Below are 21,565 nucleotides of genomic sequence, written 5' to 3'. Positions count from 1 at the left end.
AATACCGACCTGTTTCCATGGCTGCTTCAGACGTATTAAAGTATCGAGTGAGAGCCAAATTTTATTCATGCTGAACACAAAATGTCAAAATATGTCAAACAGTCCCAGTCACTGTAACGCCAACACGCCAAAACATGTCTGGTTTTGTGAGGATGGGAAGAGAGATCCACTTCTACTAAATGTGAAAGAAGCAACTGCAGGAAACAAAGACTGATCAAACTTTTCCATGTAGTGAATAAAAACACCTGTAGAGCACAAAGCCTTGTTTTATTGGTCAAAGGTTTCTTGGCTTCCAAGATAACACACGAGGTATCACAGAGTAACACAGGTAACCGAGTGTTGGATATCAGGTCCGCTCCCTCTCCTGAGTTTAAAGACGGACCATCATTAAAACACCCAGAACCTCGTACAACACAGTCATACTCCAAAATGCATCCCGGTTCTCCCTGAGACCAGAACACCAACAAACTCACAATGTGCATTTACAAAAGATTATTTTCCTCACACACACACAATTAACATTAAATCTGTCACACAAACTCTCCACTGCAACATTTATGTGATCAGTTTTATACGTCAGTTGTGTATTTGGTCCTAAACTTTTTCTGTGTTCTGAAAGGTGTCGGATGGTCGAGGTGATGAACTGCTCAGGAACGTGATTTTTACAGATATGAGATTGTTATCAACCGAAAGCATTAGTTCATCTGGAGAGAATGAAGTTCATGTGAAATTCTTCTGGCGGCTCGGATGACATCTTCAGTGTTGACTTTATCTCCAAATTCAATCTCTCTGTGCTCCAGAAGTATTCCCTGCAGGACAATAGAAAAACAAACAATATTGCTTCAGATTAAACAGAAAGAATGGACCGATTATCAGATCTGATATTCAACATTTATCAGATTAACGGGACTGCGGAAAAAAATATTGACTTAAATTGTTGGATTAAAATTCTTGATGCATTAATGTGTCCATCACTTTAATGTTGCAACTGGTAAAAGGCAGAGCTCATTTTTAGAGCTGCAATGATTAATCAATTAGTTGTCAACTATTAAATCAACTGCAGACTATTTGGATAAATTGATTATCCTGTTGGAGTCATTTTTTAAGAAAAAAAAGTAAAAAATCTCAGAGTTCAGCTTCTTAAATGTGAATATTTTCTGGTTTCTTTCCTCCTCTATGACAATATCTTTGGGTTGTGGACAAAATAAGACATTTGAGGACGTCATCTTGGGCTTTGGGAAACACTGATCAACATTTTATAAGCCAAACAACTAAATCAATTAAATGGGACAGATTAATTGACAATGAAAATAAACAATAGTTGCAGCCCTACTCATTTTAATTACTTTGTATACTGCTGGGTAGCCTAATCTTAAATTATACATAATAACTGATTTTTATTTTTCATAATTTGAATCCGTAAATTAACTTTCAACTAAAAAAGGTATCAAATAAATCTAGTGCAGGGAAACGTATAAAATGTGCCTCTGAAATGTAGTGGAGAGGAAGTATAAAGTCACAGAAAATGGAAATACTCAAGTAAAGTACAAGTACCTCAAAACTGCAGGACAGTACTTGAGTAAAATTGTACTTAGTTACATTCCAAATAATACAATCGGACTCCTGGATAACTAAATTATCAGTATTAACCATGAAAAGAACGTATTGGTCGAACCCTGTTAAACAGCTCCGTGTGTGATTATTTCATGATTTGTGATGTAATACACGAACGACTGATCGTTAGTGTTGGAATAATTCTAGTCACCGTGACCGTAGAGGCTTTTACCTGCTCTCCTTGTCCAATGACGAAGACCCCACCGAGGACAAAGCCCTCTCCAAACACATTTCCCATGAATCCGCTCCTAAAGGCCCTCAGGCCGCTCATCCACACCCCGACACGCAGGAACCCCAGCAGACCCATCTTCCTCTCACGGGGTCCATAAAAACGTCTCTGTAAAGCAAGCAGACAAACCAGAGGCCGTGACTCATCCACTCAGACTCAAACCGATTTTACACGGATCCTGAATGAGTCCGTTTAAAAAGAAGCGATGCTGGAAAATTGGCTAAATCTAGCTCTTCTTAGAAAACCTCAGTATCAGGAGGGACAGTGACCACACAATATACCGATTCATTACAGAAAAACAGCAGTCCACCTTCTCATCCAAGAAGATCTCCCCCTTGAAGAACGGGCGGAAGTTCTGGACCTCGGTGCCGACGTCCTCCTTCACCACGGCGTACAGAGGGACCCCGAGCTCGTCCAGCTGGGGTTTCAGAGAGGACAGCTCTGAAGCCTCCTGCAGACAACGACAGTATAAAACAGAAAGATGAATAAAAACTCCATTTTAAAATATATATCTGTTATTGTATGTACGACAAATGCAACGGGCACGGCATGAATCAAGCAGGATTGATTTTTTTGGGGTAATTATTTATAAAATTATGCAAAAGAAAAGACAAACGTGTGTTTAGGGTGTGAATATTTCACGGATCCAGTAGCCTCAAACCAGATATTGTGGAATAACATGATTTTACACTTTAAGGGGACCTCAAGGAATAAAAAAGGGACATTAAGGCTTTTAAAAAACAAACAAACAAAACAACAGGGACAGGCCGATTATCAGCACCAACGTATCTAGTCACCACTCTTATTGTCTCACTCAGTGTCCCGCCCACAAGAGTGGTTGATTGGTTACATGTCTCAAGTTATAACCCATCAACACTGAATCATCTAAATCTGCAAAATTCCTATTAAAAAGTGCACTGTGTAGTTTTAGGGAAGACATTTAAATCAGAAGAGAAAACTTTTTAATGATCCATTTTCATGACTGTATAAACTAATTAAACAAACTGAGCTTAAAAAAAGGATTTCATACCGTTTTACTTACGACATTAATATTGTAAATATTAAGATTCTGAGTTTGAATTTCTTTTCCAAAACTACATAGTGCCCCTTTAACTAAAGGCATTAAAAAAAATGTTGCGTGAGGACGTATAAAATGGCAGAAAATGGAAATACGCAAATAAAATACCTTAAAATTGTACTTACAGTACTTTAGTAAATTGTACTTGTGATTGGTCATTCTACATTTTGACACCAAACATCGTTATCGGGCTCTCGATTACTAATAATCAGTATCAGCACTGAAAAAAACATATTGGTCGACCCCTAGCTAAAAAGGGGCACCATGTAGTTTTGGAGAAGAAATTCAAAAACTCTTTTAATATTTACAATAATACAAACTCAGAAATATTAATTTTTTCATAACTGAATAAACAAGCTGGAAAACAAGGTCCTCAGAACAAAGTAAAACAGTATGAAACTGTCGATGAAGATCTTTCTCTTCTCCCCAAAACTACACAGTGCACCTTTAAATGTCCCCTTTCATGAAACCAGTCACTTACCCCACAAAGACACTGAGCTGTGATTGCATGAACTGATTACCTCTCTGCACAAGAATCATCCAGGTCTCCTCACTGCCATGATGACAGCTCCAGAGTTCTTCCACAGGCCTTTAGCTTTCAGGGTTTGTTTTTCTGAGTTATGAAACGAGGCAAAAGGGTTAAAAAAGAGTTGAGCAGCGACTAAACAATGGCTCCTTTCAGTTCAACACCCACACAGCATAAGAAGCATTAACACAGAGAAGCTCTTTTGAGGTTTAAAACAAGCTGTGACTTACCTCTTGTCAGCGTTTTCAGGTCAGTCTCCTCCAGGTACCTGAGAGTGGCTGTGAGCGGTGGAGTCAGAAACATATCAGTGATATAATTCGTGATACCAGCGATGAGGCCGCCGACAGCAGACACAGCGTTGAGTACCAGCTCCATTATTTCTCTTCTCTGTCCACTTCACCACATGTTGTTTCCAAACACAACAGCTCCTCTGACGCACCGCAGCTGAAAGCGCGTTTAAATTCCTGCTAAACTTGACCCTCCCAGTGTTTCCCAAAGCCAAACCTCTTTTTTTAAACCGAGATACTGATCAGAAGACGTGAGTGCACGCACCTGATTTTGATCTGCCGTCATCAAGTGAAGCAGCGAGGAGACAACCGCAGATAGAAACATGACCAGAAAGTCATTACGCACCAGCGACCGTCCTCCTCCTTCAGTTCAAAGGTCAGTGAGGAAGAAATCTGCAGCGTCATTAACCAAGAAGGCTGCAGGCTTACACAATGAAGAGTGTTGCAATGTGTTCCCTTATTTCCAAATTAAGCTGATTTTTCTTATATGAGCTCATTTTGCAGGAAATGAGTCACATGAACCATCACAACTAAAACCTTTGACACAATTTCAAGCTTTGCCTGCTCTGATGGAGTTTAATCACTCAATTTAGAGACGGTTACAGAAATAAACTGAATAAAATAGTTTGGTTTCAACTATTTAAACAATTGCAAACTATTTAGATGATTGAAAAGTCAAAATTCTCGGATTCCAGCTTCTGAAATGTGAGTATTTTCAGGTTTCTTCTTCCTCTGTGACAGTAAACTGAATATGTTTGGGTTGTGGACAAAAGAAGACATATGAGGACGTCACCTTGAGCTTTGGAAAACATTTACTAATCGATTAAATGAGAAAATAAGAGTTACAGAAATAAACTGAATAAATAACAAGAATGTTTATTCTAGTTAACACGCTGCGTATTTCATATTTGCATGGACATATTCATCTAATTACATGTATAATGGAGCTAACAAAGCATTTAATCTTCATGTTGGATCAGTGGATTGTCAAACACCGATGACTTGATCATGTCTCGTCTGCTTCTTCTTCTTCTTCCTGAAAAGAAACACAAAGCTAAGTTACAGATTATTCACCACAGAAACTTTAAAAACACCTCCCACCTGAAGTGTAAAATGCTTTTCAGGGCTAAAAGCCTTTTTAGGACCATCGTAGCCTCAAGCTTGTTAGAAAGCCTTCAGACTGGCACAATCTTGGCACTAACCCCGACTTTGGTCGAGGGCAGGCAACTTCTTTATAAGAAGGGCCAGATTTAAAATAAAGAGGTGCAGAGAGGCCGAACTTTTACACTCCCAATGCAATATTTGTATTTTCTCCACTTTGTTTATTAGTTTTCACAATCATTTCAATCATTTTCTCTTCTCTACCTTCTCCAGGACATCTTCCATGTCTGGAGGAGAGTTTTCAGCCTCCCCTTGTGAAGGCACAAGTCTCTCCTCTGCTGTTACGTCACTGTCGACCGCAGCCGAGCTATCAGCCTCGTCTGCATCCTGAGGTGAGGTGGTCAGAACAGTTCTGGTTACGCATTATACAGATGTGTTCTTGCATTTCTATCTCTAGATTCTCAACAGTCTTCCCTCTGGCTGATTTTGTTCTATATTCAACACTTGTGCCTCATCTGGACTCAAAAATCAAGCAAAGAATGAGACAGAAATATTCTGCAAAATTCAGCCACCTTCTCCTGGTCCTGCAGAGGTGGAGAGGCAGGTTTCTGTGTCTCATGTTCAGTTTCTGTCGTCTGTTTATCTGTAGAAAATGTCTCCTCTGGTTTGACTGCTTCGCTCTGTGAATGACCACCTTCATCTTCATCAACGTGCTGTTGAAATAGAGTGAAAATTAGTAGAAGAGTAGATCTTCCTCTGTTCAGCCTGACTCCTGCCTGTATTTTCCTCTAACTCTTCTCAGCTGCTGTTCTCTCCTGTCATCATGTTAAACCTCTTCAGCTCACTTTGCCTCAAATCCTTTTTTTGTAACCTTTGTTCATTTTCTTCTCTCTTTCCTTCCTCTTTATCCTGCATCTCTTACATCCTCATGGCACCCTGAATCAGCTTCACCTGACCTGTATTTCAGCAGCCTCACCTTCTCTGTGTGTTGCTGGTCAGGGGAACGAGGGCTTTGTGTGTCTTGTATCTCTTCTGCTTTGTCTGTTTTTAAGTCATCAGCGTCTCGGCTCTCAGTCTGCTCAGAGTCGGTGGTGTCAGCTTGATCGACCACCTGCAGAGAAGTTGTGACCCAAATTATTTTGTAGCTGAACCATTATTGTGTCACATATGCTCTCGCATTACCTCTACCTTTTTCAATTTGAGATTAAGTAAATGTTTTTAACTGAATCATCAAAGTAAACAGTTGTACATCATCGTCACCTTGTCCTCGTCTTGGTCAACTTCTTTCACTTGATTGGTGCTTCTCTCTTCTACATGATCAACACTTTGCTCCACCTCTGTTTTCTCTTCTGCTTCATCGCTCCTCGGCTCCACTTCGGTTTTTTCAGCAGGCATTTCGGCAGACTCCTCTTTGACCTCGGTGCTGAGGCTACTGGCCTCCAAAGGATTTCTCTCAGGGGACTCTGGATCTGTTACCGTATCTGTAACCTTCACCTGGCGACACATCATCTCCTTAAACCATCTGATGACTATTTCCACACCATAAAAGTTGAGTCATGCAATAGAAAAGTCACTCTGCCCTGCCACCGAGAAGTCCAAACCAAAAATAACAAGAAACCAAACAAAAGAAGTGATGACGAAAAGATCAAGGAGGCACCACCACCAGAGGCACACAGATGTGAGATCTACTTGTTTATCACCTCCGGTTCAGTGTCATTTCCTGCAGCTTCAGTTTGATGTTCGACTGTTTCCTGCTGGTTTTCTGGATCAGGGGTTTTTGGTTTCCCTTCTGTCACAGGTTTGTTGTCCTCAACAGCTCTTGTTGTGTCTGATGAGGGTCCATCAGACCCTGTAGGCTCCTTCTCAGGGATCTGTTGATGTGGTGGTGTTGCTCAAAATGTCAAGTAGAGTGTACAATACAGTGATGACTTTGCTTTTCTGACCTTCCCTCTTTTCTCCCTTTGTCTGATGTAGGGTTAGGGTTAGTCTGATGCTTAAAATTAACTTCTCAAAACAGTAGAAAGTAGTAGTTCACTCACCTTCTAAAGGCTTACTACTTATGTCTAAACAAAGCAGTACAGACTCAAACGATAAAGAAATGAAAGTGACAACCGGTTTAGAAGGAGGTTTTAAATGAAGAAATGTTCACTGTTTATAATTTGAGGCTAACGCACACAAACTGAGAGTGTTACAGGGATTTTGGACACACAACATACTTTTTTAGACTCTTCCAGTTCCACACTGATCTTTTGCTCCTCCTCCTTTAGCCTCTCCTGGTGCAACACCTCCTCTTTGGCTTTTTCCCTCTCCTGCTCAAGGAGTGCCACATTGGCCTTTTTCTGCAAATAAAGAAGTGGTACAACAACAAGGCTTGTGACTGTGAGTGAGAAAAAGAATCCTACTACACCTTTAGTACCCTTAATACCTGCAGATTTTTTTAATGACACCTTTTTAAAGGGACAACTTTGAAGGCTTGTGAAGGGTTTGACCCTCTGACCTTTTATTTCTGATGAACTTGAGGCAGACATATCTCTCCAGACTCTGTTGGCAGTTTATGAATGTAAGCTAAAGTACTTTGTGTTGCCACCCACCCCAATAAGCTTTACAGCTTTACAGCGCTCAGCCTGAGGAGATTAGACTGTCTTAGTCTGTGTCATCCTACTGCAGGTCTCAAAACCTATTTGAAGATCAGGGCATTGAGGTAGTAGTAGTAGTGACAGGGGAGGTATGAACAGAAGTAGCTTTCGTTCTAGCGTCTTGTAGTGGGGAGGGTTTTCTGCTGCAGCATCGCATTCACAAAATAGCATCTGATTAGTTGTTTTTCCATCCTGTAGCCAGTGGTAGTAGTATTAACTTTACTAGAGTAAAAATAGCAATACTACACTATAAAAGTAGTCCATTACAAGTAAAAGCTAGCTTAACTTGGTTTAAATTAAAGAATGTAAGCTTAAACCTGCATTTACTGGATTTTAGGCACCTTGGGGGCTGTGCAAACAAGCTGTAAGTACAATAAGTTGAGTTTACAAAGTGCTTTGACAAACAAGCACATGCAGGAATCTACACAGGTAGAATTAGAGCTAACTTTCACCACTTTATACACTACTACTTACAGGATTTCTGTTCTTTATATCCCCAGAGTATAGTCCAAACCCATTCAGCTCTCTCATTCAGGCCCTTTGATCATTTTATTAGTTGGCTAATTGGCTCATTAATTAGTCATATTTGATGCCAAGCACAGAAATACTCTTATTTCATTAAAAAGTGTCAACTCAGGCTGTTTAAGCAGGGGGCATTTAGGAGAGTCAAACTGACAACCGACCTCTAGAATTAATCATCACGTTTTTTCCCCTGTACTTTTTTTATTTTATTATATATTATACATAATGTTTCTCTTTATTTTTCTAGAAAAAATAGTTGGATCCCTCAGACATAGGGAGTGTTATTTTGCAAACCTGGTCCTTCTAAGAAAGTAGTTGATCAGGCCTGGTATAGTCAGTAGCTAATGAATAAATGAGGTGGATTAAAAGTGTAAAAATATCAGAAAATAGAGTTATAGGCTTATAGGCCTACTTGAGAACACTACTTGGTGCATTAGTTACTTTCTGTCATAATGTTAACAGTTAAAAATGTCAGAATTACTCATAAATATGCGTAAAGAAATACAAAGTAGCTCATCCCAGTGTACTTGCTGTGTAGTGCTGCCCCCCGCTGACAGTCCACCTGCACAGCAGCTCACCTGCGCGTCGTGCTCCACATTGGAGTTGTACTTGTACAGCCAGTGGGCGAGATACAGGACGGGGTCCACCGGCCGCCGCTCGGACACTTCAGCCAGGCCTTCTGCCAGACATTTCCCCAGGTGTCTCTTTAAATACTCCGAGTCCATGTTTTGTTTTTCCTGCGTGGGGGGAAAAAAAAGAGCTAATTTATTTAAGCTAGCAAACCACCGGCGTCAGTCAGCAGGAACTTACGCAAAAAAAAAACAAGTTTTATTTTCTCTTCTAGACGTTAATATTCAGCTGTGCAGTCAGTAGTTGTACTTTAACTGTTAATTATTAATATCGTAAACCAAATGTCACTACTAGTTTGACGGTTTAGCCACCAAACAAGCGTTTAAACGTCGAGAAAACAAACCTTTTTCACCGAGCGTCCGGATGTAGCGCTTGTGTCGCCATGGTAACGGTGTCACGCCATGAATGCTCCCCACGATCCTTTGGTTCCTACCACAACGGGCCCACTGCGACTAGTACGAGTACTGCAACTAAATAATAATATTTATAAGCAATCAGTGATATTTGTGTAGTATTCTGTATTCTGATATTGATTAGTTTAACCCTCATGCAACTGTTGATACATTTGATGTTTTTTAAACTTTCATTTCTAGATCATTTTGGCTGTATTAATGCATAATGCAAACATTTTATGCATATAATACACTGTATATCACAGACAGACAGATAAGACTGTTGTACATATTATGAACCATTAAAACCCATTAATACTATTTTTTTCTTGACCTACTGCCATTACAGCATAAATCATGCATCTCATGTCATCAGGCTTTCATTCTCTGATCCTGGATGAGTTTTTGTAATTATTACTATTTCCCTTGTGTCCTGTAGGGGGCTTTGCCTCATAATAAAACTTAATCCTCATTGAACTCACACAAGACCACATTTAGTACAAATAATGTTCCATGTCAAAAACTACCATAAAAATACTATATGTCATGTATATGGAAAATAACATTTTTTTTTTTCATTTAATAAAACAGTGGCATCATGTAAACAAACAGGTTTTTAAAGGGTTAAAATCCTGAAAATGAATGAATATTTGGTATCAGGACTGATGTTGCTTGAAAAATGTAACCCAGTGAAAGTTGAAAAATATTTTAATATATAGTATTTTTAAGGCAGTTTTTGACACTGCACTGTACTTTTTGTTTTAGGTTGTAGAGGGCTGGATTCAGAAGTTTTTTTAGTCATACAATCTTACAAACAATTAAGCAATAACTTAAGATGGCTACGGCAAATTGATTAAAAGTGAAGCCTTGTCATCGCTTATTATCTTAGCTGTTTTCAGCAATGTGCCCACTTGGTGGCATGAAAACACTGAAAACATGTCCCACAATCTACCTTTACATGCCACCACATACGTTTTCATGAACAATTTGGATCCACTGTATCAAAGGCTGCACTCAAACCCAGGCAGTTAAACACAATATCACCAAAAGCAGTTTCAGCTCAATGATATCAAAGTCTGAGAGTCATATGAGCAGACTGAGGAATATTCTCATACCAGTTTAATATCTTTCATAGTGACAAAGCCTCAGTCAGATTTCTTCAGTATATAATGCAATGATTTTTTCTTGCACCGTGTCCTGAAACTGGGACGGTTTGCTTACATGGGAGAGGAGAAGGTGGGAAAATTTGCAGCGAGCTCCAATTCCAAGAAACAGATGACACCCGGTTAACATTTGTAATCACAGATATCGTTTTCCTTGTATAATCATACTACACACCTTTCAGCCAAATATAGCCTTCACGTCGACAGGAGGACTCACCCAATCAGCGCGCTGATGCAGTCCTGTCCCTCTCACTGAATATGAAGAGGGTTTCTGATCAAATCTAATAAAATAAATGAGCAGTTTGACCTTTGACAGCTTCACTCCAACATCATTAAGTGGGTTGTTTGTCTTCTTTCTAGTCCAAACATCAGATATTGGTCCTTATAAAGTTTTTGGCTATCAGTCTCTACTTTCATTAATCTTAAAGGAGCTCTATGTAAAAACTTATAGCAATTTAAAGGTTTTTATCACTTTTTTATTTTTATAGACCATATGTGAGCAGACTGTAATGGAAACCTTCCTCGTCTCTCTTGGTTTCTTACTCAAGCCTGTGGACGATTTAAGTTGTTTAAAGCTGCTGGACTGTGGATTTCTTTGTGAAGGACTCGGGTCTGATTTTATGTAGCAGTCCGAACGATGTGACTTAACGCACGTTCTCAAATGCCTCTCTCTGCTCCACTAACAGAGAGAAACAGCAGCTAACGTTACTTTAGAAATGGAGTCCAATAACATAATCTAACGACCGGCTTCCACAACAAGCCTCTTTAAGAGGGTGTGTGAAGCACTGACATTTTAATATTGAATTTTGAAGATGTATTTTTTTTCCCTTCTGACAGGGAAAGATGAAGAGTTACCAACAAAAACTAACAGGCCTACAGGTTTGAGTAAAAAGACTAAATGGTCAATTAAAAATCAGTATGCTGCCCTCTAGTGGTTCTACTGGCAACAGATGTTTTTGGGGAAAAAACCTTAATACTTTTATTGGTGCCTTGTCTAGTTATTTGTGTAAAGACCTTTGTTGTAGGCCAAAGTTGATGAAGGCTCCTTTGTCAGAAATCATCAAATTACACAAGAAGCTTCTTAAAATGTTCCTTGTCTTGAGAAATAAAGGCTGTCATCCTCCAACACATGATTCACCTCATTCTTCTTCCTGAAAGAAAAATAGCAAATTTCAGTCAGTTGTCAACGATGTTCAAGCAAAATCTTGCAGCTTCATCAGTTTGTGTGTGATTAAAATTAAGATAAGTAAGATTTTTGGCAGTTATTTTTATTGCACATCCACAAAAGGCTTCTGCTTTTTGGCAAATGTTTTTCACACTGATTATTTAATTCTGTTTAAACGAGATTTGGGACCTGGATGGATTAAATAAAATACATCCTATCAGTCTGTGCATGAGTTAGGAAATGTATAAAGGCACATGACATATCAGTAATCCATAAATCAAAAACACGTGACGAAATTAGGCGAGAACATTAAATAAAACATGTTTTATGTTAATAAATGAGGAAACTTTCCTTATAATCTTCTTCACAACAACAGTTTCATTAATATATATTTTTAAAATCAGATCTTTTCGGCAGATCAGCTTGATAATAAAACCTTTCTGATGAGATGAATCTGCGCTCACAGATCTGCAGCAGCTGCAGCAGCGCGACGCTCCTTCCGCGCTGCAGCGGCACTTCAGGTCAAACACCCGGTGACGAAGTTGTAAATGCGCCAGACCGTCGGAAATGCGTGCGGGAGCGACCAGCTGTGTGGGAACGGGGAAGCGGCTCCGCTGCTGAAGTGTCAAAGGTCTGATCTGATCCTACCTGCAGCGACCGCTCCGGTTTCACTGCAGGACACCAGTGCGTCAGCAACAGCTGTCCCGCAGCCCCCGCAGCCCCGCAGCCCCGCGCTGGCTGCCAGAAGGGGAGAATTACGTCCTCGGTGTGAGGCTTCACGCAACACTTGATTTTTTTTAATTTTTTTTCTTCAGTTTCTCGGATTCTGTGGAAATATTTTTGCTTTATCGTGCAAGGTAAGCCTCCACCTGCCTGCTGTTGTCCTCTTACAGATGAGCTGCATGAAAGTCAGGTTATAAAAGCTGCCTGTCAGGCTGCAGGCTGAAGGAGCTGCACGACTTTTGGGGCTGTTTCGTCTCCGCTGGTGAGTTTGCTGTTTTCTGCCTGGATGAAAAGGACTTCATCGGCATTTTCCCGATTTTAAAATAGCGAGGTAATTTGGGTATTTCGTGTAATGGTTGGATTTTCTCTCTTCATTTGAACATTGCTGAAACTTACACAGTTTTCCTCGAGTAGCAGTAAAGCTGTTTGGTGTTACAGATCAGTTTCCAAGAGAATAAATGGAGTAATTAATGCAAAGAGGTTTTTTTTAATAAGAGCGCCTTTGTCTAATAATAAACACGAACCTGTAATGGAGCTCGGGTCAGATTTGGAATAGATTTATGGCTTCTCGGCGGTGTTTTTAAATGTGTGTTTGTGTTGTGAAGGTGCACACACATGCACAGGGTGTTTAACAGCTACTGTATCTACAGTATGACAGGGGAAAACTGCGCATGAGCATCACAACAGGCTCCTGTCTTCACCTGCCAGGTGAATATCTCGGCTGTCATGTCCAGTGTGGACACTTTGCAACCTTCTCAGTCCCCACCATGCCTCCTCCCACAGGGGGCAAAGTGTTATTTTTAGCCCATGTCTTCATGGCAGATGGGCAAGATACTGTGATGCTGTGGATGCTCATACCCCACCATTTCTCTGCCGTTAATCCGCGTTGCCCATATCAGAGGTGTGGGACTGCAGAGACAGCCTGGCTCCATGCAGGCAAAAGCAGATCTCTGGATACAGTGAAAGACGACTGATAGTCAGATTAGATCCTGAAAGAGTGCATCTGAAACTCTTATGTAACAGGATGGAGCCCCAGCAGTAGGCTCACTGCAGATTTGAACTGGCAGGGGGTCCTCAGGTGGTGTTTTTAAGTCCCTAGAGTGAGTTTTGTTTGCATTTTCCTTAAATATTTCCATTTTATAATCTTCTCTGTGCTGCGTTCTCCTGACAGTCTTTAATTTGCTGTCACATATGTGGCAGAAAAGAGATATTTCTGTAGCGTCCACCATGCATAATATGTAAAGATATGAAGATGTATCTGGGGTCTTCCTCTGCCTGGGAGCGTTTGTGTGTCTCGCATCACATGTTCTTGGACGCAGAAGGTGTCGGTTTTGAGTTTCTTTCACCAAGTGCGACCATGTGACTGCTTGGCCAGGCCTCTGTATTTCCAGAGTATTCAAAAGGTGAAATAAGGTTAAAGATAAGTACAACTTTTTTCTCTCAAATTTGTTCAATGTCCTCAGTTTGGTTTGGTTGTGTTCAAAGTGCACTTATGTTGTTTTCTCCATCAGAATAACAAAGTTTCGTTTCAACCAGATGGTCCGAACATGAGCAGCTCCGTCACCGACGTCTGTGTTTTTGAAGGAGTTGATTGGTGTTATGAATATGATAATAGCTCCCCCTGGTCCGTCACAAGCTGGATGGAATATTCTCCGTATCACTTCCACATGTAATCTACTCAGATTTCTGTGCAGTGAGTGCAAAGGCCAAATGGGTCAGTTTGAGACAGTACGAATCTGTTTAGAAAGCTACAGCAAAGAGCTACAATATTCCTGGTGATCCAAAAAAAGTTCAACTTACAGCTCATTTTACTTTATTGGTCATCTACTAGTTTGGATCCAAGACTGTGCGGCCGTTGACCCTGAAGGCTCATATTCTGCTAGAAACATTCTATTATTATGTTATTATTATCCAGCAGGCTTATGTGGTTGTCCTGAAACATTAACTTGGCCACGCTCAGCCAGAGACACATTGTTTGGCTGCATCCTCTAATAAAAGTCTGGATTTATAAATCAGTAGGCCTATACGTCTCTGTTAGCCCCCCGGCTGCACCAGGGAGATTACCCGAGGTCTTCACAGCTTTTCGGTATGCAGCGACAGAGGCATACCGCGAATGACAGCAGCTGTCCTCTTAGCAGCAACATAATGCATGTAGGGATGTATTGCAACTGAGTCTGCCGTGCACACATCTGATAAAGACATCAAAGGTGCTTGACCCTGAGTCGTTACAGAGGCCACAAACATGCTGACGATTTCCAGCCTGGTTTGACTTAGCATGCGGCGATGATTTTGAAAACTGCATCAGGTGGCAACATACGGTAAAATGATGCAGTGGGAAGCAGGAACAGGTGGAGGGAGGTCTGTTTTAATGTGGCTCCCTATAGGGTTTGAAATACAAGGTTAACTGGTGGGTGACAGGGTGTTGAAGCAGTGTTGCGATTTGACCCCGTGAGAAAACAGGGGGAACGGGAGCACGGCAAATGTCAAAGGACGTGTGGATAAAAGCTCTTGTTTGCTCTGTAGATCTGTTGTTTACAACTTGACCACATACCAGGAGGGGTATGAGCTGTATAATGAGGGGAGTGAGATGTTTGAACCCCCGGCACCTTCAGGGACACCAGAGTTGAGCCAATAAGTCATTAACGTTGATGAATATATAGGTCTTTATGTCACTTAACATGTTCTCTATTAAAATCAGCTTTAGTACAGGACAACTTATAGAAGACATTTTCGGCTCATCTCTAAGTTGTCCAGGGAGTGGCCTCGGTAGTTTCCATACTAGTATGACTGATGAATGATGACATTTTCACAGGAAGTACAGAGATCAAACGCAGCCTCTCTTCCTGCATGAACTCATGTTGCACTTGTGACAAAAGCCAAAAGCCAGTTCGGTTAGTTTCCGGAGGTGAATATTGGCATTCGCATTCCTGCGGCCGGCTAGTGTAACGAAGAGGTGTCTACATTACTCCGTCTATATCCTCAACGGGAATGTCAGAGGTCACATGGCCTTCAGTGACATGCAAGGTGATATATATATTACTGTCGGGGAAGGCTTCTGAAATCCGTCATTGCCCCGCCCTCTTCCTCAGTATGCCTCCCGTCCACAGTGTGACTGATCCAGCAGGGTCGTGAAATGAGTTGATTGTCTTCTGCTGGAGTCTTAAAATCAAACCAGTGGTGCAAAATATCCAAGTAGATTTACTGCAGAACTGTGTTTAAGTAGCATTTTTAAGGGTACTTGCTTTACTTTATTTGACTATATCCATTTTATTTGACTTTATATTTTATATGTCACTTGTACTTTTCACTGCACTGCATTCATTTAACAGATATAGTTACTAGTTAGTTCACAAATTGAGATTTTGCATAAAACTAGAATCACCAACTTGCAATTATATATATGCCTGTTGCAGTTTACATTCATGTCTGTCCAGACTCTTAGTATATGTGAAGACTTTGAAGGAATTTAATAAAAGGGTTAAGTGTATGTTTTGGGGAAAAAGGAAATTAGTGCTATATTTATGTGATACCACTCAGAAACATGCTGTCATCACGTATAGACTATTTTTACAGAGGACAGATGGAGAGCTTCTTCACATGGTGCAACGACAATCACCTGAAACTCAATATCCGCAAAATCAGTACGCTTGTAGTGGCCGACAAATCTTCAAATATAGATGTTGCTGCAAAGAAGCTACTTGTAATTGTATTGAATTGTAAAACATGGATGCCTCAGACACTTCAAGCAGCACAAAAGATCTAGAAAATCACTAGACATTTGTGTCTAGTAGCAGATGAATTCTTGGGTTAGTGGAAAAACATGTTTGTGACCTTTGACCACCAAAATCTAAGCAGCTCATCGTTGAGTCCAAGGGGATGTTTGTGCTGAATTGGAAGACATTTCTTCAAGGTGTTTCTGAGATATAACGTTCACAAGGCCTATAATGTGGGGAGGGACAAGCCAAAAACATAATGCAAGCGCTGGTTTGGTCGTGGAGGCATGAAAACCTAAAATAAACTTACAAGATACAACACAACGTTAAGATTAAACTAGTGGTTCCCAATCATTTGGCGTGTGGCGCCATGTTTCAGATGTTTGAGTTGTTAGCTGTTGGTTAGGTTTAGGCAACAAAACTACTTGGTTAAGTTCAGGAAAAGCTGACGTTACGTATGTGACATAAGTTAAATAAATTCAAATAAAGTTTAAACAAGTCAACACTGACTTTTCGTTGCATACGGGACATGAACACCGGAGTCAACGTACTGTATTTGCTAAAACCCATCCATCAACCCCTTCCTCCACCTGGCTGGGACTTTCTTGCTCTTTATATGTCACCTGACCTTTTTTATGAGGGGTTTTTTGGATGCGTCTGAAGAATCACCTGCAGGCAATTTGAGTCTTAAGTCAGATAGAAGCACCTGGGCTTTTTCTGGACATGTTTTATGATGAGTTTAGGCGTGATAGACAGAATCTATTTTAACTGATACTGAATATCACTCTTGCCTGTACTCTTGGCCTGTTAGTGTGCACAATCATGCACTGATAAATGTAGCTACAAAACTCAACACGGCGGCAAAACATATTATTTACCTTACTGACGTGAGAGACAAGGCAACAACCGCTTGGCGAGGACTTTTTTGAGATTGGCAGGCTTTCAATTGAGCGACCAAGCTTTTTTAAAAAAGAACATTTGATGGCCTCAGCAGTAACGGTGTGATGTAATGCAATCAGGAAACGTTCACCATAAGCCATGGAGAAACACATCCATTCTCAGGATGTGTATTTTAAGGTTGGCTCACGGTCGAGTGCAGCGGGGCCCACGGCTCCCAGATTGGGGGTTTTGTAACGGGACGATGAGGGGGGAAACCAGGTCTTGGAAGGTAGTGTGAAGTGAGTATTATTGGTAATAAATCTAAAAGCTTTCCTGTGTAGGATGAAGGAAATACTGACCCATGTAGTTTAACCACTTGAGGAGAAAAGAGCCCTCGTCAGTAGTGCTGGAGTGATTAGGAATGAGGGCTTTGACGAGTGATAGTGTTAAGGTGGAATGGTTGTATGAAAGAGGGATTTAGAGCTTCGAGTGTCATGTAGCGGGATGTCGAGGGGGTTGTCAAGTGCGGTTAAGGGTGCGGAGTCGGAAGCTTAGTGTGTTTGGAGCCCCGTGTAAAATAGGAGGTAGTAGAGAGAGGAGTCAGCTCGGTAAGATAAGTTGGCATGCTGTCCTGTTTATCGGAGGGATGTGAGGCGCAGAGCGAAGGCACAGCCAGGAAGGAATGAGCAGAGTCATCGGGCCTCTGAAACACGACGCTCCGTCTTGATTGCCTGTAGCAGCTGGGCAGCCACCGTATCTGTGTGAACGTGTGCGTCTCCTCACATGTGTGTGAATGCATAATTTTCTGTTCAAGTGAGCTGGTTTGAGGGGGTATTATCACACATTGGTGTGTGTGATCACTGTGCATCAATGTGTGTCTCTCTTGTTGCCATGTTGATCGCTTAGCCTGATCTCTTTGCCTTTGTATGTGCTCTTTTTACAGTCTCATAGAAGCTCATTTGTCTGTTTTAGTGATCAATGACATGTCTGTTTTTTATGTGTAGTCCTTGTATTTTAGTTTAAGCAAATCCAGACATTATTGCAGATTAAATCGGATTAAAAGGCAACAGCAAAAATGTTATGTTTTGTAGAACTTACTTACTTTGATTGATCTGTGTTTCTGCGGGATTTTGCTGCACAACTGCATATTCAAACAGCTTTCTTTAAAGGTCCAGCTTGTAAAAAAGTTGATTTGTGAGTCTCATTCCCAACTTCTCACCTGATTATTTGGGATTGTAGGTCGGGTCGTCCGCCATCCCAAAGTGTCAGCATTGGACGGGTTGTGAATTCTTACAAATTGGACCTTTTAATACATCTATTGTTAGATTAAGGTCAGCTTTTAATCATGCTGTGTTATTTTGAATGTATTTAAAAGCTAATTTACAACTAACCAATTAATGCAACATGCAAAATGCATACTAATGTTGTTGCTCTTTGGCAACAGTTTGCCCCTCAACTTGTTTTAGTGATTTAGAGATTTGCACATACTTATACGTAAAATACCATATTCAGGTTAAGTGGTTTTAAATTAAATGATAGTAACTAATATTTGTGAAACAGTGTTATCTCTTGGTTTATGTTCAAGGGTACATGCTATGTTTTGACGATTATTGAAAGGATTCTACACAAAGGCTGGATAATGCACTACTTTATTAAGTCCATGAAAGCAGGGGCCTAACCTCAGCTGCTCCAGACGAAACCACACTGGTTGCTAAACACATCAAAGGATGTAAGCAAATGCCACTTGGAACCGATATGGACCGTCTGCTAATCTAATATGTAATCTGATGTACACAAGTAATGTCATGGGCTCTTTAGAACGGTGGGAAGGTCCAAGCTCTCGTCCTGAGCGCGTCTAGTCATTTTGTATCCATCTTGACACCTTTAAGTACTCGTGGTGTCGAGAGGGGAGCAGGTTCAGAGATGTAGCGCACCGGGTGGAGGGGTTTGGACACAGATCAAAGTTAGACTTGGACCTACGATCATCACTGACCACAGTGGTTACCGTTTTTTTGGGCCAGTTACCCCTTAAAACAAAGCTGTGTCTCCATGTGACCCCTCATGACTGATTTCAGATGTTGATGAGTTTAGTATCGTTCCTATTCATATTCGTATCCTCTGCTGGAGGTTATGGTTCTGCCTGTGTCCATTTGTCGGTTGGTTAGTTGGCAGTAGGATTTTTACAAAGAACTATTGAACAGATTTCCACAAAACTTGGATTGAAGATGGGTCTAGGAATATAACATAATTACTTTTGGTGTGGCTCCGGATAAAGGATCGACATTTTTAAGTGAATGATGCGTGGATCTTGATTGAAAAAATCAGGCGTATTTAGGTGGCTGTTATATGCGAGTGAGTAAAATTGGATGTGGATCCAAATAAAAATTCAGATCTAGCAGATTGAAATGTTTTGTTTGATATTGCAGTTGAATTAAAGGGGACTGTTGGGCCTTTGCGCAGTTATGCACTCTACTGACAACCATTCTTGTTGAAATAATTGACACAAGAAGAGACCAAAGTATCTAATATTTCACAAAAATCATCGTCATAGTCTGTTTTGTCTCATCACTGCAACCGAACCCATCTCAAAATATACTGTGTTCTCTGTATTTGCTCATTGTCCTCCCTCCAGCACCTTTTAGGGAAACCCCGGTGTGGTGGTATCCCTTCGCAATGCGAAGATGGCGACCCTGCTCCCTCCCCCAGGCACCGATGTGTTCCGCCGGTTCACCCAGGAATCACTGGTGGAGATCGAGAGGCTCAAGGAGGAAAGTAAAAAGGCTGCAGAAGTAGGGGGCCATGAGGAGGAAGAGCCACTGGCCCCGCACGCTGACCTGGAGGCAGGCAAGAGTCTGCCCTTGATCTTCGGAGATCCTCCATCAGAGCTGCTCAACACACCTCTGGAGGACCTGGACCCCTTCTACAAAGCACAGAGTGTCAGTCTGAGCACATCTGGGTTCACATGCAAACACAGCTTGACTTCGTCCTTACATAACCTTGAAATTTGGCAGGATGTATTACTTAAATTTCAGTTACTACAGCTGCATACAGTATCACTTACGCAATGTATACGATTTCATTTGTGGTATGCACATGTTACCGTTAAATGTTGAAGCATCATTTCAAGATTGTCATCACTAATAATTTATTGAAATGTAATGTAAATATTTATACATCACATTTATACAGATAATCTCTGTGTTTTTCAGACATTCATTGTGATCACCAAAGGAAACACGATCTTCAGGTTCAATGCTGAACCGGCTTGCTACATTCTGAGCCCCTTTAGTGTGGTTAGGAGAGGAGCCATCAAAATTCTCATACATTCATATCCTTTGAACTGCTGTTGCCTGAGCTTTTGAATTGTTGGGTGTACTCAGGTTTGGACTGGTCATATAGTGATGTAGATGCTGAGTAATGAATGAGGAGGGGAAATGTTTACTTGTACATATAATGTCCCTGTTTGTTTCCTTAATCCTGAATTAAATTATTTAGCTTGTTCATCATGATTACAATTCTATCGAATTGTGTCTTCATGACGATGAGCAACCCACCAGCATGGAGTAAAACTGTTGAGTGAGTACTTCATAACTGTAGTGTACCTGTTCTATATTTAACACTACTCATACTAACTTGTGTTGCACAATTTCTTCCTAGGTATGTTTTTACCGGTATCTATACCTTTGAGGCAACAGTCAAAGTGTTGTCGAGAGGTTTCTGTGTTGGGTCTTTTACATTCCTTCGAGATCCATGGAATTGGCTAGATTTCATGGTGATCAGCATGGCGTAAGTATTTAAACGTTCCTTCGTCTAATTATTTAGTTGCTAGTAGATCTGATGTTGTTATCATTACATCTTATTATCATCTTGACATCTGCAAAGCTGTCGTAGAAGAAAATGTGTAGAAGCTTTCAGGCATTTTGTCTGGACAGTTGTAATACAAGCCGAGAAAGTAAAATTATAGATGAAAAATAGATAATATTTAAAGTCTTTTCTGGATATTTGGCTTTGATAAATGGTTTTTATGTCTTTCCACAGATACGTCACTGAGTTTGTTGACCTCGGCAATGTGTCAGCCCTCAGGACATTTCGTGTGCTTCGAGCCCTTAAAACAATTACTGTGATTCCTGGTATTTATACTGCTTTTTATATACATTTCATAATTTTTTCATGTGTGGCTGAGTAAATTACTGAGAAGACAGTATATGTTTTTTTTGTCCGATGTTGCAGTAGCATTATGTTTTCGGACAAGATTAATTCTACGTAACTTTTCGTAGAATTTGTAATATTTCTCAGCATTTGTTGTCGACTTTCAGAGACATGCCACTGACATATAAATTGTATTCTGTCAGGTTTGAAAACCATCGTGGGCGCTTTGATCCAGTCAGTGAAGAAAATGGTGGATGTCATGATTCTGACGGTCTTCGCTCTCGCTGTTTTTGCCCTCGTTGGCCTTCAACTTTTCATGGGAAATCTGCGTCAAAAATGTGTACGATGGCCCATCGACACAAACGAAACTGCATTTGAATTCTTTAACACCACCAGCACATTTAATGACACGGAGTACTTCAACAACACCATGGGGCTCAATGAGACGACATATTCTAACAGCTCCTTCAATTTCATCGAATATATTGAAAACACAGGTAAGTTTAACACATATTTTATCTCTTATTTTAAGCTGATATTGTCCTGTGGTATAGATTTGAGTATTTCTTTTCATGTTTGGTTACAGACAATCACTATTATTTGGAAGGCAGTCCAGATGCTCTACTTTGTGGAAACAGCTCCGATGCTGGGTATGTATGATACACATTGAGGCCTGAGGTCCACACACATATGGATATTTTTCTAAACGGATGTTTTTCCGCTACGTTTAAAACTATACTTTGTTTTTACAAATTATT

At 40.6% G+C, this 21,565-nt stretch overlaps 2 protein-coding genes and 1 pseudogene across 2 annotated transcripts in view; 1 reads left to right on the top strand and 2 right to left on the bottom strand.

Moving 5' to 3' along the window:
- Positions 1-248: 248 nt before the first annotated feature.
- On the bottom strand, positions 249-4,064 carry LOC141015953 (peroxiredoxin-like 2A; annotated as a pseudogene).
- Positions 4,065-5,163: 1,099 nt separating this feature from the next.
- scn4aa (sodium channel, voltage-gated, type IV, alpha, a) overlaps positions 5,164-21,565 on the top strand; it is a 29,204-nt gene continuing 12,802 nt past the window's right edge. The window contains exons 1-8 of the mRNA XM_073490173.1: positions 5,164-5,227; positions 19,291-19,594; positions 19,868-19,986; positions 20,157-20,234; positions 20,316-20,444; positions 20,697-20,788; positions 21,011-21,304; positions 21,394-21,457. Of these exons, the coding sequence (XP_073346274.1) occupies positions 19,340-19,594; positions 19,868-19,986; positions 20,157-20,234; positions 20,316-20,444; positions 20,697-20,788; positions 21,011-21,304; positions 21,394-21,457 (1,031 nt within the window). The 5' untranslated portion in view covers positions 5,164-5,227; positions 19,291-19,339. The remainder of the gene's footprint in view (positions 5,228-19,290; positions 19,595-19,867; positions 19,987-20,156; positions 20,235-20,315; positions 20,445-20,696; positions 20,789-21,010; positions 21,305-21,393; positions 21,458-21,565) is intronic.
- Positions 6,066-8,718, bottom strand: dydc2 (DPY30 domain containing 2). The gene is made up of 4 exons (XM_073489185.1): positions 8,572-8,718; positions 7,052-7,174; positions 6,536-6,706; positions 6,066-6,329 (listed from the first exon to the last, which is right to left on the bottom strand). Exons 1-4 carry the CDS (start codon positions 8,716-8,718, stop codon positions 6,066-6,068), a joined length of 705 nt encoding a protein of 234 aa, XP_073345286.1.

This window comes from Pagrus major, chromosome 20 (assembly GCF_040436345.1).
Source record: "Pagrus major chromosome 20, Pma_NU_1.0".
NCBI classification, from domain to species: Eukaryota; Metazoa; Chordata; class Actinopteri; order Spariformes; family Sparidae; genus Pagrus; species Pagrus major.
This window is presented reverse-complemented; position numbering and strand designations above follow the sequence as displayed.

Excerpts from the sequence above, each read along its gene's own strand:
- dydc2 (XM_073489185.1), bottom strand. The coding sequence starts at position 8,718 with ATGGACTCGGAGTATTTAAAGAGACACCTGGGGAAATGTCTGGCAGAA. Across the intron at positions 7,175-8,571 it reads ATGTGGAGCACGACGCGCAG|AAAAAGGCCAATGTGGCACT; the intron begins GTGAGCTGCTGT and ends CTTTATTTGCAG. Across the intron at positions 6,707-7,051 it reads AACTGGAAGAGTCTAAAAAA|ATCCCTGAGAAGGAGCCTAC; the intron begins GTATGTTGTGTG and ends CCACATCAACAG.